Below are 13,938 nucleotides of genomic sequence, written 5' to 3'. Positions count from 1 at the left end.
CTGATCTCCTCATATAAGTTCTATTTGTATTACAGAAACAGAATAAAAGAAAGCACTTTTGATGTTATAAAATGCATTTTACTACTGGACTGGTGTGTTATTCTATAATACTTTACAAGTACAGAGTTTAGCTCCAGTGGTTTACATGTTTACATGTTAGAGTTCGGTCAGGTGAAGTTAGTCATTCCCAGTCTAGAGAGTCAGAGCTGGAGTAAAATATCTAATGTCTTGACCCTAGTCTAAAATACGTGAACCAGATACATTAGACAACTAACAAACAAGAGGAGACAATTTAGCCTCTCGGTTGCTGACTTGGTTATTTAACAGCTAAAGTATTCTAATATCTCCTCCACATAGGTTTTAAAAGTTCTCAAGGTTTTCTTTGCTATGTTATGCATGGAATCAGAAAATTGGGCCAATTTACTAGTTCATATTTGAAAAACTGAACATAAGACAGTAGCTTCCCATCTCGTTCTGCTTTTATTTTATCAATTTAAAAATACAACACCTCTTTTATTTTACCGCGTGGGGATTCCTTATGTTATGAAGTTGTTAGGAAACTGTTTTTTATAATTACTAATATAATGGACCCTATTACTAAAAATTTGTGAATTTCAAGGCAATCTTGTTTTTATCAGATATTTAAAAAAATTGATGTCCAGCTGAATTTAGAGTTAGTGCTGCTTTCAATATTTAAGGAACTTTTTATCCTTAACCCTTCCATATTTTAAAGTATGCTTAATCTAATTGTGGATGACATTAGTCGATGGACCTATTCCAGAAGCATTGGTCACAAATCTGGAACCAGTGATAGCTGGGTTACCAGTGAACTAGGACAAACTCCCGCTTACTGAAGCTTGGCTCATTTAGTACCTACAGCCCAGCTTAAGGCACATATCTTTCAGATGTATATTGCAAATGGAGTACACAGAGCAAAAGCTTTCCCTGGCTTCCATCTTTCATCAACCCCTATCCTGTTCAATGGCCTGTCCTATTGTATTTATAAAAAAAATTAAGGATCATAAAAAGATGGTCAGACCATAAAAATGCACAATGCAGGAAAAAATGTTAAAAATAAAAACTTACATTGACAAGTGAACAAACAGCTGGGTTTGGCTTTGAACCAGAAATGTTCATGTTCAGTCGGAGAGTACTTGCCACCTTCTTCCTTCAAATAGTGATATCAGCATATCACTCTAATCATTTTAAGTAAATTGTTATGATTCAAAATGGGTTATTGTCCTGGCTAAGGCTTATTTAATGTATATTTAGCATTTGTACTGTTGTTTATTAAGTTTACATCTGTTGTTATTCTTGTTTTTATTTCTTCTTCTTCTTCTTCTTCTTCTTCTTCTTCTTCTATGTGGATTCAATGTGCTTGATCAGCCTTCTCCATATTTCTTGTACTTGCGGGTGTCATGCAAGCAGCAGCCTTTTTACTGAAGCTCCGCATTTCTCACTACAGTAGTTGTCTTTTTTTTCTGAACTTATTTACTAGTAACTAGTCTTATTTAAAATTAGAATTGATCTGGCTTTCTGGCTTGTCTCTGATAGAAGCCACTAGAGATCAGATAAGTGGATTGTAAATTAATTTTAAATTTACCGGTGAACTGCAAAGCAATGCAAAACCAAGCTCCAGCTTGTCAAGACTGCACTTCAAATGGGCTTTAAACTTGGATAGAGTTATGAGGAGGACCTGAAGGCTGTCTTATGTCTGCAGCACCTGGAACAATAAGAGATGCTAAGATAATGAAAGCAGGGTGCATAAAATACTCCCATAATCAGCTACTTGCACTCCAATCACAGGCGCCTTAACTTTACTGCAGGAGCTGTTTGTGCACAGACAGAGAAGAAGACATGGCAGCACGAAAGTTAAAACCAAAACACCCTTCCAAGAGCAGTGTCTCCCAACCATCCAAGAACAGTTTGGTGATCAGCAATGCCATTTCCAGCATGATGGAGCACCGTGCAATAAGGCAAAAGTGTTAACTAAGTGGCTCAAGGAACAAAATATCGAAATGTTGGGTCCATGGACAGAAAACTCCCCAGACCTTAATCCTATTGAGAACTTGTGTTCAATCCTCAAGAGGCAGGTGGACAAACAGAGACCCACCAATTCTGACAAACCCCCAAGCATTGATTAGGCAAGAATGGGCTGCTGCCATCAGTCATGATTTGGCCCAGAAGTTGATTGACAGCATGCCAGGGCGAATTGCAGAGGTCTTAAAAAGAAAGAACAGCAAACACTCCAAATATTGACTCTTTGCCTAAACTTAATGTAATTGTCAATAAAAGCCTTTAAAACTTCTGAAATCCTTGTAATTATACTTCAGTATACCATAAAAATATCTGACAAAAAGATCTAAAAACACAGAAGCAGCAAACTTTGTGAAAACCAATACTTGTGTCATTCTCAAAACTTTTGGCCATGACTGTAATGGCTACAATCCTGTGACTTTGGAATAAATGACCAGTTCCACTCGAAATAACAAGCTGGGCCTGCTGTATTCAAATGGCAGAGATGCCTTGAAGCATAATCTACTAGATCCTTTAAGCAAATCTGACTACAACTTGATTCATCTTATTCCCAGCCCCAGGCCTCTTATAAGACAGCAGCCTGTTACCACCAGAATACTGAGGAAGTGGAGCCTGGAGGCTGAAATCGCTCTGAATGACTGCTTCCAAATGACAAACTTGGAAATAATGTGCGAGTCAAATGTGGACAATATTGAGGAACTCAGTCACTTCATCATATACTATATTTACTTCTGTGTCAACACTGTGGTACTAACAAAGGCAGTGCATTGTTTTCCAAACAACAAGTTCTGGATTACTAAGGAGGTAAAAAGTCTCCTGAATGAGTAAAGGAAAGCAAGCGTATAACGCTAAAATAGAAAACAGACTCACTCAGAATAGCATGAAGGATGTCAGGAATGAACTGGATATAATTATTGGATTCAATCAATCCAAGGCTCAGGTGCTAAAAGGAGATGTGGACAAAACTAATGCTCTGAACTAATTTTTAAATGTATCTTCCCTCCCACTGCACCTTCTTCCTATGACCAGTCTCCCCACACAAATCCTACTACATCTATCTATCTATCTATCTATCTATCTATCTATCTATCTATCTATCTATCTATCTATCTATCTATCTATCTATCTATCTATCTATCTATCTATCTATCTATCTATCTATCTATCTATCTATCTATCTATCTATCTATCTATCTATCTATCTATCTATCAGCTTGGTCCTTCATATCTTATTTTATTTTATCCATCCACCTCTGCTTTTTCCCCTGTACTTCCATTCCCATCACTCTTTTGTCCACCTATTAATTGTTTCTCCTCGCCACCCCACTGCCTGCGCTTGGGAAAGCAGATCACAACCTGATTCTGCTTCAGCCTCACTACAAACCAAGAGTGAGGGAGCTACCTACAACCACATGCTCATTCAGGAAGTGGTCCCCTGAGGCAGAGAAGGCTCTGAGAGACTGCTTTGGAACTATGGACTGGTATATCCTGCAGGGGTCACATAGTGAAAACATTGAGGAGGTTGTTGACTGCACTACTGACTACATCAACTTCTGTATGGACATTGTAGTTCCAGTAAGAACAGTACGCTGCTATGCTATCAACAAGCCATGGATTACAAGTGACATCAAGGGCCTTTTGAACCAGAAGAAAAGGGCTTTTAAAGGCGGTGATCAGCATGAGCTCAAGTGCATGCAGAAGGAACTCCGAGTCCAGCTCAGGGCGGTGAAGGAGCAGTACAGGAGAAAGCTGGAGCAGAAGTTGCAGAGTAACAGCATGAAGGAAGTGTGGGATGGGATGAAGATTATCACTGGCTGCAGCTCGAAGTGGGGTACCACCATTGAGACAGACGTGAAGAGAGCAAACCAAATGAACAACTTCTTTACCAGGTTTGACCACCCTAACCCACTCTCACCTCGGAGTAATGGACCCACCACCCATCCTTCTGCTAATACCAACATAAGAGAGAGTTTCCCCCACCCACAATTACACCAGCCCAGGAAAGCAGAGAGCTGAGGAGACTTCATGCCAGCAAAGCACTGGGTCCAGATGGAGTCCCAAAGGTATCACGTCCTAGTGAGCTGAATGACTTCCGGCCTGTTGCTCTGATGTCACATGTGATGAAGACCATGGAGAGGCTGCTGCTTCACCACCTGAGGCCACAAGTCCGCCACTCCCTTGACCCTCTGCAGTTCGCATACCAGGAGAAGGTGGGAGCGGAGGATGCCATCATCTGTTTGCTACACCAATTACTCTCTCACTTGGACAGAGGCAGTGGTGCTGTAAGAATTATGTTTCTGGACATCTCTAGCGCCTTCAACACCATCCAACATCTGTTCCTTAGGGACAAGCTGACACAGATGGGAGTAGATTCATACCTGGTGGCATGGATCGTGGAATGTCTTGCAGACAGACCTCAGTATGTGCGTCTCGAGAACTAGAGGTCTGACATTGTGGTCAGCAACACAGGAGCGCTGCAGGGGACTGTGCTTTCTCCAGTCCTGTTCAGCCTATATACATCGGACTTCCACGTGCAAAAGTTCACTGACAACATTGCTATCGTGGGCTACATCAGGAGTGGGCAGGAGGAGGAGTATAGGAACCTAATCAATGACTTTGTTAAATTGAGCGACTCAAACCACCTACCCCTGAACACCAGCAAAACCAAGGAGCTGGTGGTGGATTTTAGGAGGCCCAGGCCCCTCATGGACCCCATGATCATCAGAGGTGACTGTGTGCAGAGGGTGCAGACCTATAAATACCTGGGAGTGCAGCTGGATGATAAACTGGACTGGACTGCCAATACTGATGCTCTGTGTAAGAGAGGACAGAGCCGACTATACTTCCTTAGAAGGTTGGCATCTTTTAACATCTGCAATAAGATTCTGCAGATGTTCTATCAGATGGTTTTGGCAAGCGCCCTCTTCTACGCGGTGGTGTGCTGGGGAGGCAGCATAAAGAAGAGGGACGCCGCACGCCTGGACAAACTGGTAAGGAAGGCAGGCTCTATTGTAGGCATGGAGCTGGAAAGCTTGACATCTGTGGCAGAGCAACGGGCGCTCAGCAGGCTCCTGTCAATCATGGAGAATCCACTGCATCCACTAAACAGTATCATCTCCAGACAGAGGAGCAGCTTCAGCGACAGACTGCTGTCAATGTCCTACTCCACTGACAGACTGATGAGATCGTTCCTCCCCCAAACTATGCAACTCTTCAATTCCACCCAGGGGGAGTAAACGTTAACATTATACAAAGTTATTTTCTGTTATACCTACATTTTTATCACTCTTTAATTTAATATTGTTTTTTATCAGTATGCTGCTGCTATCTATCTATCTATCTATCTATCTATCTATCTATCTATCTATCTATCTATCTATCTATCTATCTATCTATCTATCTATCTATCTATCTATCTATCTATCTATCTATCTATCTATCTATCTATCTATCTATCTATCTATCTATCTATCTACATGCCCATACCACTGCAACCCACTTTCTTGTACTTTCTTAAATGTCTCTTCCATCTCTGTTGTACCTCTGATTGTCTCATTTTTTCTGCCCTTTCCTTTGTAATGCTACATATCCATCTCACAATTTTAAATACTGCCACATCCAACTTCTCCTGCACTCCCTTTACTTCCTATATCTCAGCACCATACATCATTGCTGGTCTTACCACTGTCTTAAAAAACTCACCTTGTCCTCTGCTCTTGTTTAAAGTAGTTTATTTGTATTTGAATGCTGGATTTGTTTGATGAAGATTTGCCCTTTAGGCCAAAGTTATATTTTTGCTTCTTCTTCCGGCTTTGCCTTTTGTGCTCCTTGATTTATTCATTATTTTATCTTAAATTATTAATTATGAAGAAACTTTTTTTTAATATGGGCCTTTATATGTTTAACACTGATAACCCTGACTCTACTGATATTTTTTCAGTGTCACTAAACTTTAAAAGCCAGAGAGGAGTTGGAGACTAGCTAGGTTGGGGTGAGCTTTTCCTGGGCTGATCAGTGAAGACCCTGGATTGTTTTTTTTTTCTTTTTTTTTTGTCACTTTTTGAGGCCTACACCTACCTATCTTTATTCTTTGTTCTGGCTGGAAATTCTAGTGACTTTATTCTCCAATGTTTATAGAGTCTTTATTTACCCTGGGTGCCTGGATTCTGAATTAGTGATCATAATCCAAATTACTCACTCTTTTATCATCACGTTAGTAATTATGTTAGCATTACCTTTGGGTTCAAATTGATTTTATATTATAGGTTAAACACCAACAATCTTTAGAGTGAAATACTTACCTGAGGCCCTACACTGTTCTAATTGGCTCTTCTAAAGGATGGTTTACTATGTATTTAAAGGAACTGTTTAACAGCAGTGGTTTCATTTTACAAAGAAATGAAGGAAAAGAGAAAACCATAAACACAGAAATACAAAGTGTACATTTAGATAATTAATTTATGAGACTGACCTGAGACTTGATGGAAGTGCTTGAAGGGATTTTAGATTTTTGTTTTCCAAAGCCTCGGGACTCTTCCCTGTTCCAGGCTCAGGTTGAAGATGCGCTGTAGAGAACTCCCCAGCTCCAGCACACAGGACTTCAGCAGTAGTGGTGATACTCCATCTGGACCCACTGCTTTGCTGGCACGAAGTCTCCTCAGCTCTGTTGTGCTCAAGCTGCCTTGCTGTGGTGCACAACCAAGGATGTTGTGCTTGCTATTCTCTTTTTACTCTCTCTTTTTAATTCACACCTTGGCATGAAGAAAAGTGAATCCCAGCCATATTGTGTTCTCACCTATCTTACCCAAAAAGGCACATGTAATTGTTTATGTATCTTATCATGCCTAGATGTAAATTGGCGGTCATTTTAAAAATAATATTCTGTTCTAAATATGGCTGCATTGACCTGAGAAAGCCTCATCTCTAGTTTCCTAAACAAAGGCTGAGTCACCTGTACAATCAAATTATTGCACATGGGTATGATGAATTTAAAGCTACAATTACAAATTTATATTGTATGTGAAGCAACCGATGGACATACATAATGTATACTGTATATTAATGGGTATAGGTTAAGCTATGTTTAGTGTTTTTTTAGGGGGAATGTAAGGTGTTGTCTAAGGACATTTCAATATACTTAGGAAGGTAACTGTCGAGTAAGATGAGAGTCTATTATTCTTTATTTTTTAATCCTTGTACTATATGCTTGTGTCTGTCATTGTGTCACTCCCTCAATCCTTACTTCTCTCTCTGTCTCTCTTCTTCTTTAAAGGTTGGTGTCATGTGGTCTTACCTCAGGATGTTGCTCAGCTCTCTCCTCAGTCCTTTCAACTCCACACTCACCACTGATTGATCTGTGGCTCAACTATAATAACCTGCAGGATTCAGGAGTAGATTTGCTGTGTGAAGGGCTGAACAGCACAAACTGTAAACTAAAGAGACTGAGGTGAGTAACAATTGAGTGTGAGTTCATGTGAGTGAACAAGTTTAATTATGAACATTGAATTGTGACTGTCAAAGGCACCCAGAATAAATGTGCTACTTAAATCAGCCCAGACTGCAGTTTCATATAGTATAAAAATAGGTAGATAAATGCGGTGACGGATCTGCTATGAAACTAATGAAGCTTAAACTTCATGGTCCCTAATCACGGAAATACCTGCCCTTCTCAGTTCCCAGTCGAGACTGGAGTTGACATCAAGCCATGCAAAGCAAACTCCTCTGTATGATATTCAGGGTACCCTGCGAGATTAAACACCTCCTTCTGGGAACAACACAAAACTCTGCAACCTTCAGGGTCTTGTCACGGAAAGTCTCCCACATCACATTAAGATCTGCAGTTGCACCTAAGTCTGCTAGTTCCTCACAAAATCTGTGCGCAAACTAATTAGAAACAGCCTGATCTTGAAGTCTGGCCAGGTGCAGCCTCATTCTTCTAGTAGGTGGTAGCCTACTGGACCTAGGCTGAATTTTCAGAGTAGCAACAACAAGTCTGTGGTCAGAATTCACAAACTGGGCACTTCTGTAAACCCTGCAATTCTTTAGGTGCCTCCAGTGTCTGCCCTCAATGATATGATCAGTTTCCTTCACTGCACCACCAGTATTGGAGTACCAAGACCAATGAAGTGGCTCAGGGTGTTGGAACCAGGATCCTGTGATCTGCAGCCTCTGACCTTTTGCAAAGTCAAGGAAGCTGGAGCCATTTTCACCATGGTTGCCAGACCTATGGGGACCGATACAATGCTCATAGCCTGCCCTGTCAGTGCCAGTAGTTGCATTGAAGTCACCTACAACTAGAGAACTGTCACATCGTAGGCACCTATCAACCACCAAGTGCAGTTGTGAATAAAATGTCTCCCTCACGAGATATCACTCACCACTGTCGGAACATACACTGAGAAAACAGACAAGGCCCGAGGAGTGCCGTAATCTGAGTCTCATAATGTGTTTGTTGAAAGGAGTGACATGGGACACCATCAGAAGGAGCCGATCAGTCACAGCAACAGCTACTCCCCAAGTATGGCAGCCATCAGAGCAACCAGACCAATAAAAGGTGTACAAACCTACAGAGATCTGGCCAGTTCCTGGTCTGCACACCTCAGAGAGTGCTGCCACTGAAATGCTGAGTTTGCGAAGATTCTCCAGCAACAGAGGAAGATGATCATCATGCGGGAGAGACAAGACGTTCCATGCACCTACCTAGATAGGTTGCCTCAAGTTGGGACCCGATTGCTGCTGTGAAGCGGGCAACACCTCAGCACCACACCAGTTCCAATCCTCAACAAGTCTGAACCCATTAGCTCTCCGACAATTTTGACTGTTCCAGGGATGAGGCTCCCAAGGGCTTTCCCTCATCCCCTTCATAATGGGAGAAGCCTTCCTATAGGGTTGCTGCAGCAGAGCTACTGCCACGGAGAGCAGAAGGACTGCCATATTGTCTGCCATATTCTGAGATCATATGAAGTTTTTATGGTGGCTGGGGTGCCAATCCTGCTTATACCCTCCAGGTTTTCCTTATAAGTTTACTAAAAATATAATTTAGTAAAAATAACAACTTCTTTTAATGTGGAGAACAGCTCTGTGAATATTTTAATGGATAAACACCCTTAAATAATACTATTGTATTAATAAATTCTTAATCTGCAGTCCCTTTTAGTAAGAGGGACAATTGGTCTTGTCCATTTTGAGTGTTGCGACTGTAAAAAAGAATACCTTATTCAACAAGAAGTTCTAATGACTGATCAAGGTACAGGGCTTGCTTTATATCGCTGCAGTTTAGCGTACTTTGTACATTTTTTCTGGCTTTAAAATTATTTTTATCATTAAATATTGATTTCAGGAGGTAGGGAACCTCAGGGAATCCAATCTAATTGATATGTTCTTTGCATATTATCTCTCTAGCAATGTTACTTTTGTCTAATAATATATTTAATGTTTGCTGTTTTGCCATTTTGGTTTTTGAGATTGCTGCCATTTTGTGGCTCTATTGATGTGACACAATGGTCAATTACAAGGGGGGAATTTTCACAGAAGCTGTGCTCATTATAAGTTGGTGCTGCATGCAGATGACATCCTAGATTGTGAATGATTCCTGAAAATACACCTGGTATGTGGCTCCTGTAAATTCTTATGACATTATGACTATGTTTATTTTGACTTTGCATTGTGTTTTGGTATTAACAATCTTTCCTTCTGTTTTTGACTATTGTCTGTTTCTGGCTACACTATCTGCTTGCCGCTATAACACTGCATTTGTGGCCGGCTGATTTCAACTCATTGATAGATAGATAGATAGATAGATAGATAGATAGATAGATAGATAGATAGATAGATAGATAGATAGATAGATAGATAGATAGATAGATAGATAGATAGATAGATAGATAGATAGATAGATAGATACTTTATTAATCCCAAGGAGAAATTCACATACTCCAACAGCAGCATACTGATAAAGAAAATATTAAATTAAAGAGTGATAACAATGCAGGTATACAGACAGACAATAACTTTGAATAATGTTAACGTTTACCCCCCCGGGTGGAATTGAAGAGTCGCATAGTTTGGGGGAGGAACGATCTCCTCAGTCTGTCGGTGGAGCAGGACAGTGACAGCAGTCTGTTGCTGAAGCTGCTCCTCTGTCTGGAGATGATACTGTTCAGTAGATGCCGTGGATTCTCCATGATTAACAGGAGCCTGCTCAGTTCCCATCGCTCTGCCATGGATGTGAAGCTGTCTAGCTCCGTGCCTACAATAGAGCCTGCTTTCCTCACCAGTTTGTCCAGGCGTGCGGCGTCCCTCTTCTTTATGCTGCCTCCCCAGCAATTCATTCAATAACAATTCATTACATTTATATAGCGCTTTTCTCAGTACTCAAAGCGCTATCCACACAGGGAGGAACCGGGAAGCGAACCCACAATCTTCCACAGTCTCCTTACTGCAAAGCAGCAGCACTACCACTGCGCCACAACCGTCTGATAGAACATCTGCAGCATCTTATTGCAGATGTTGAAGGACGTCAGCCTTCTAAGGAAGTATAGTCAGCTCTGTCCTTTCTTACACAGAGCATCAGTACATATAGAATTAGGACTTAACTGTAGAGTCCCCTTCAATAGTCATTGGTGTTCCCCGGGATTCTCCATTTTTCTTGAACACCTCTGCATATCTGGCCAAGTACATTTCACATAGTACTGATGTATTGAGCCAAACTGATGAACAATGGTAACATTTCTAAAAATATATATAAATCCTTGACACATGTTTTTAGGAAGTCACTGCACACATGGGAAATTACAAAAGCCTGGAAAATGGCAAATATTATCCTGTTATATAAAAAGGGTGAAAGGGCAGATCAGAGCAACTATAGGCCAGTAAGCTTAACATGCATCACAGGAAAATTAATGGAAGGAATTATTAAGGATAAGATTGAGCAGCACATGGCAAGGACACGAGATTTTTTTCCATCTTCAAATGGTATAACTGATATAACATCAGTTACCCACTGACTTAAAAGAGGAGAGTTAGGATTCTTCCATTTGAGCAAGATAAGTCTACGTGCAAATAGTGTAGTAAAGGCAATCACAGTTTGTTTGTCCTTCTCCACTTTAAGCCCATCTGGAAGTCCAACAAACACAGCTGTTGGTGGGTTAGGAGGGATTGTGACACCAAAGCTGTCTGAAAGGCATTTAAAAATTTTGGTCTAGAATGATGTTAATTTTGGTGAATGCCCAAAACATGTGACCCACTGAGGCTGCAGCATTCGCAGTTTGGATCTTGCCCTAGAAACATTTTGGACAATTTAAAAAAAGACAAATGTGCTCAATATATAATTTTGAGTTAAATAATTGTATGCTTTGCACATATGGAGCACAAGTGAATTCTCTGATTGCTACCTTCCACTCCTTTTCTGAGATGTTGAGTGAGAGATCTTGTTCCCCTGTCCTCTTGGATCTTTGAAAGGGAGGGACTGTAAAATGGTTTTGTATATTGCAGAAAAGCTGTCTAAGTCCTCGAAAGTGAGCAATATTTTTTCCAGCATAGAGGTAGGTGGGAGGTGATGAAAATTGGACAGGTCCTGTTTAACAAAGTTTCGAATTTGAAGGTAGTGAAAGAAATGTGTTGCTGGAAAAATAAATTTGGAATGTAATTGTTCGTAGAATGCAAAGACGTTGTCTAACTACAGATCACTAAGTGATTTAATCCCAAATGTTTTCCAGATGTTAAAAACTGCATATGTTTGAAAGCGTGGAAAATGGTGGTTCTCGTGCAGAGGTGCCACAGATAAAAGCTTCTTTATCTTAAAATGCTTTGTACATTGGTTTCATATTCTGATTGAATGAAGCACAATTAGGTTGTTAGTATATTGGCGATAACTTGCATTTATTGGGGCACAAAGCAAGGGATATAAAGAAGTACTGCAGGATTTTATTTCTATTGCAGACCAAGCCAAGGGAAGGTGTCCAATCTAATATTGTGTGCGTGAGAATTCACTGGAAAGAGCACACTTTTAGTCAAATTAATTCTGAGACCAGAAATCTTTTGAAATTCTGTTAGTGCTGCTAGGACTGCAGGCACAGTATTTTGTGGGTCTGAGATATACAGTACCAAATCACCTGCATATAGAGAAATTTTCTGTTCAGGTCCTTCTACGATAATCCCCTTTATCTCATACACATTTTGACAGTGAACTGCCAGTGGCTCAATGGCGATTGCAAAAAGTAGTGGTGACAAGGGGCATCCTTGTCGGGTACCATGTTTTAGTTTAAAGTAGTCTGAATTAATGTTTTTAATACAAACTGTAGCTTCTGGATTGGTATACAGTAGTTTGATCCAAGCACAAATGTTCAGGCCAAACCCAGATTTCTCCAATGTAGTGAAAAGGTAGTTCCATTCAATCACATCAAATGCTTTTTCTGCATCCAAGGATAATAATATCTCTAGGGTGTTTAAATTGCGGGTGAATATATTACATTAAACAGGCGTTGAAGATTGGAAGCTAAGTGTCTGCCTTTAATAAATCCAGTTTGGTCTTGTGATATTACCAAAGGCAGCACTTTCTCCATCCTTCTAGCTAGGACTTTGGAGAGTATCTTAACATCATTATTCAGAAGTGAAATTGGTCTTTATGATGCACTCTGTAATAAATCCTTATTTTGTTTAGGAAAGACAGTGATTAATGCTTAGCGAAAAGTTTGAGGTAGAATTTTATTGTCTCTAGCTTCTGTGAATATCTATATTAATTAATAAAAGGCAAAGCCCTCACTGACTGACTGACTGACTCACTCATCACTAATTGTCCAACTTCCCGTGTAGGTGGAAGGCTAAAATTTGGCAGGCTGATTCCTTATAGCTTACTTACAAAAGTTAGGCAGGTTTCATTTCGAAATTCAACGCGTAATGGTCATAACTGGAACCTCTTTTTTGACAATATACTGTAATAGACGGCAGCTTGATGGCCGTGGGAGGCGGAGTTGAGTGTCACGTCATCACGCCTCCCACGTAATCACGTGAAAAGACTGTGAATGCAGTAGGGGGAAATGAAGTAAGAGCCGCAAACAGCGAAGAACAAAAAATTCATTAAACAATTGAGAAGGGAGCGAGTGAAGCATACAAGCATCTTCATAAGGGAAACAAAGCACCGTGTAAAACGTAAGTTTAAATTAAGTTTATTGAAACGCTCCCGTTAAGGATTGCAATAACATATTCGCGAGATAAAAGAACGCAGTAGGGAGAAATGAAGGAAGAGCCGCAAACAGCAAAGAGCAAAAAATTCATTAAACAATTGAGAAGGGAGCGAGTGAAGCATACAAGCATGTTCATAAGGGAAACAAAGCACGGTGTAAAACGTAAGTTTAAATTAAGTTTATAGAAACGCTCCCGCTGCGGATTGCAATAACATATTCGCGAGATAAAAGTTTAATGAGAAGACACGAGGTATAAACGAACCACACGCCGTGGCGCAACGTTAGGGGCAACCATTTCAACCATTCTATGATCTGCTTCTCGCAACTGAAAGACGGCACATGGCGGATGTTAGCCGACTTGCTGACCGCAACGTTAGGGGCTTCAACTCTGGTGCTGACGATAGAGATTCGATTCCCGAGAGGGGATGCAGTGAGTGTGTATGCCTGATGATCCCAGAATTAGGGAGAAACACGTGTCGCATACTCTTTGCATTATTTGAAAGTAAACTATTAAAACCATTCTATGATCAGCTTCTGGGAACAGAAAGAGGGCACGTGGCGGATGTAAGGCGACTTCCTGACCAACCACAAGTGTAACCTGGCAGGTAACCACCCATACAGTAGTATGTAGACGTGACGTACTATATGTGTACCAGATTTCAAGTCAATAGGTGAAACGGTTTGCGAGCTACAGGTGATTTAAAATCCTGGACAGACA

General features: G+C 40.6%; 1 protein-coding gene across 1 annotated transcript in view; it reads left to right on the top strand.

The window, feature by feature from the left end:
- The window catches only part of LOC114642653 (NACHT, LRR and PYD domains-containing protein 3-like), a 148,468-nt gene that overhangs the window by 110,218 nt on the left and 24,312 nt on the right, over positions 1 to 13,938 (top strand). Inside the window, exon 14 of the mRNA XM_051924930.1 lies at positions 7,310 to 7,483. Within this exon, the coding sequence (XP_051780890.1) occupies positions 7,310 to 7,483 (174 nt within the window). The remainder of the gene's footprint in view (positions 1 to 7,309; positions 7,484 to 13,938) is intronic.

The sequence above is a fragment of the Erpetoichthys calabaricus genome, chromosome 1 (assembly GCF_900747795.2).
Source record: "Erpetoichthys calabaricus chromosome 1, fErpCal1.3, whole genome shotgun sequence".
In the NCBI taxonomy this organism is placed as follows: Eukaryota; Metazoa; Chordata; class Cladistia; order Polypteriformes; family Polypteridae; genus Erpetoichthys; species Erpetoichthys calabaricus.
The sequence above is the reverse complement of the archived record's forward strand: the minus strand, read 5'-3'. Positions and strand labels throughout refer to the sequence as shown.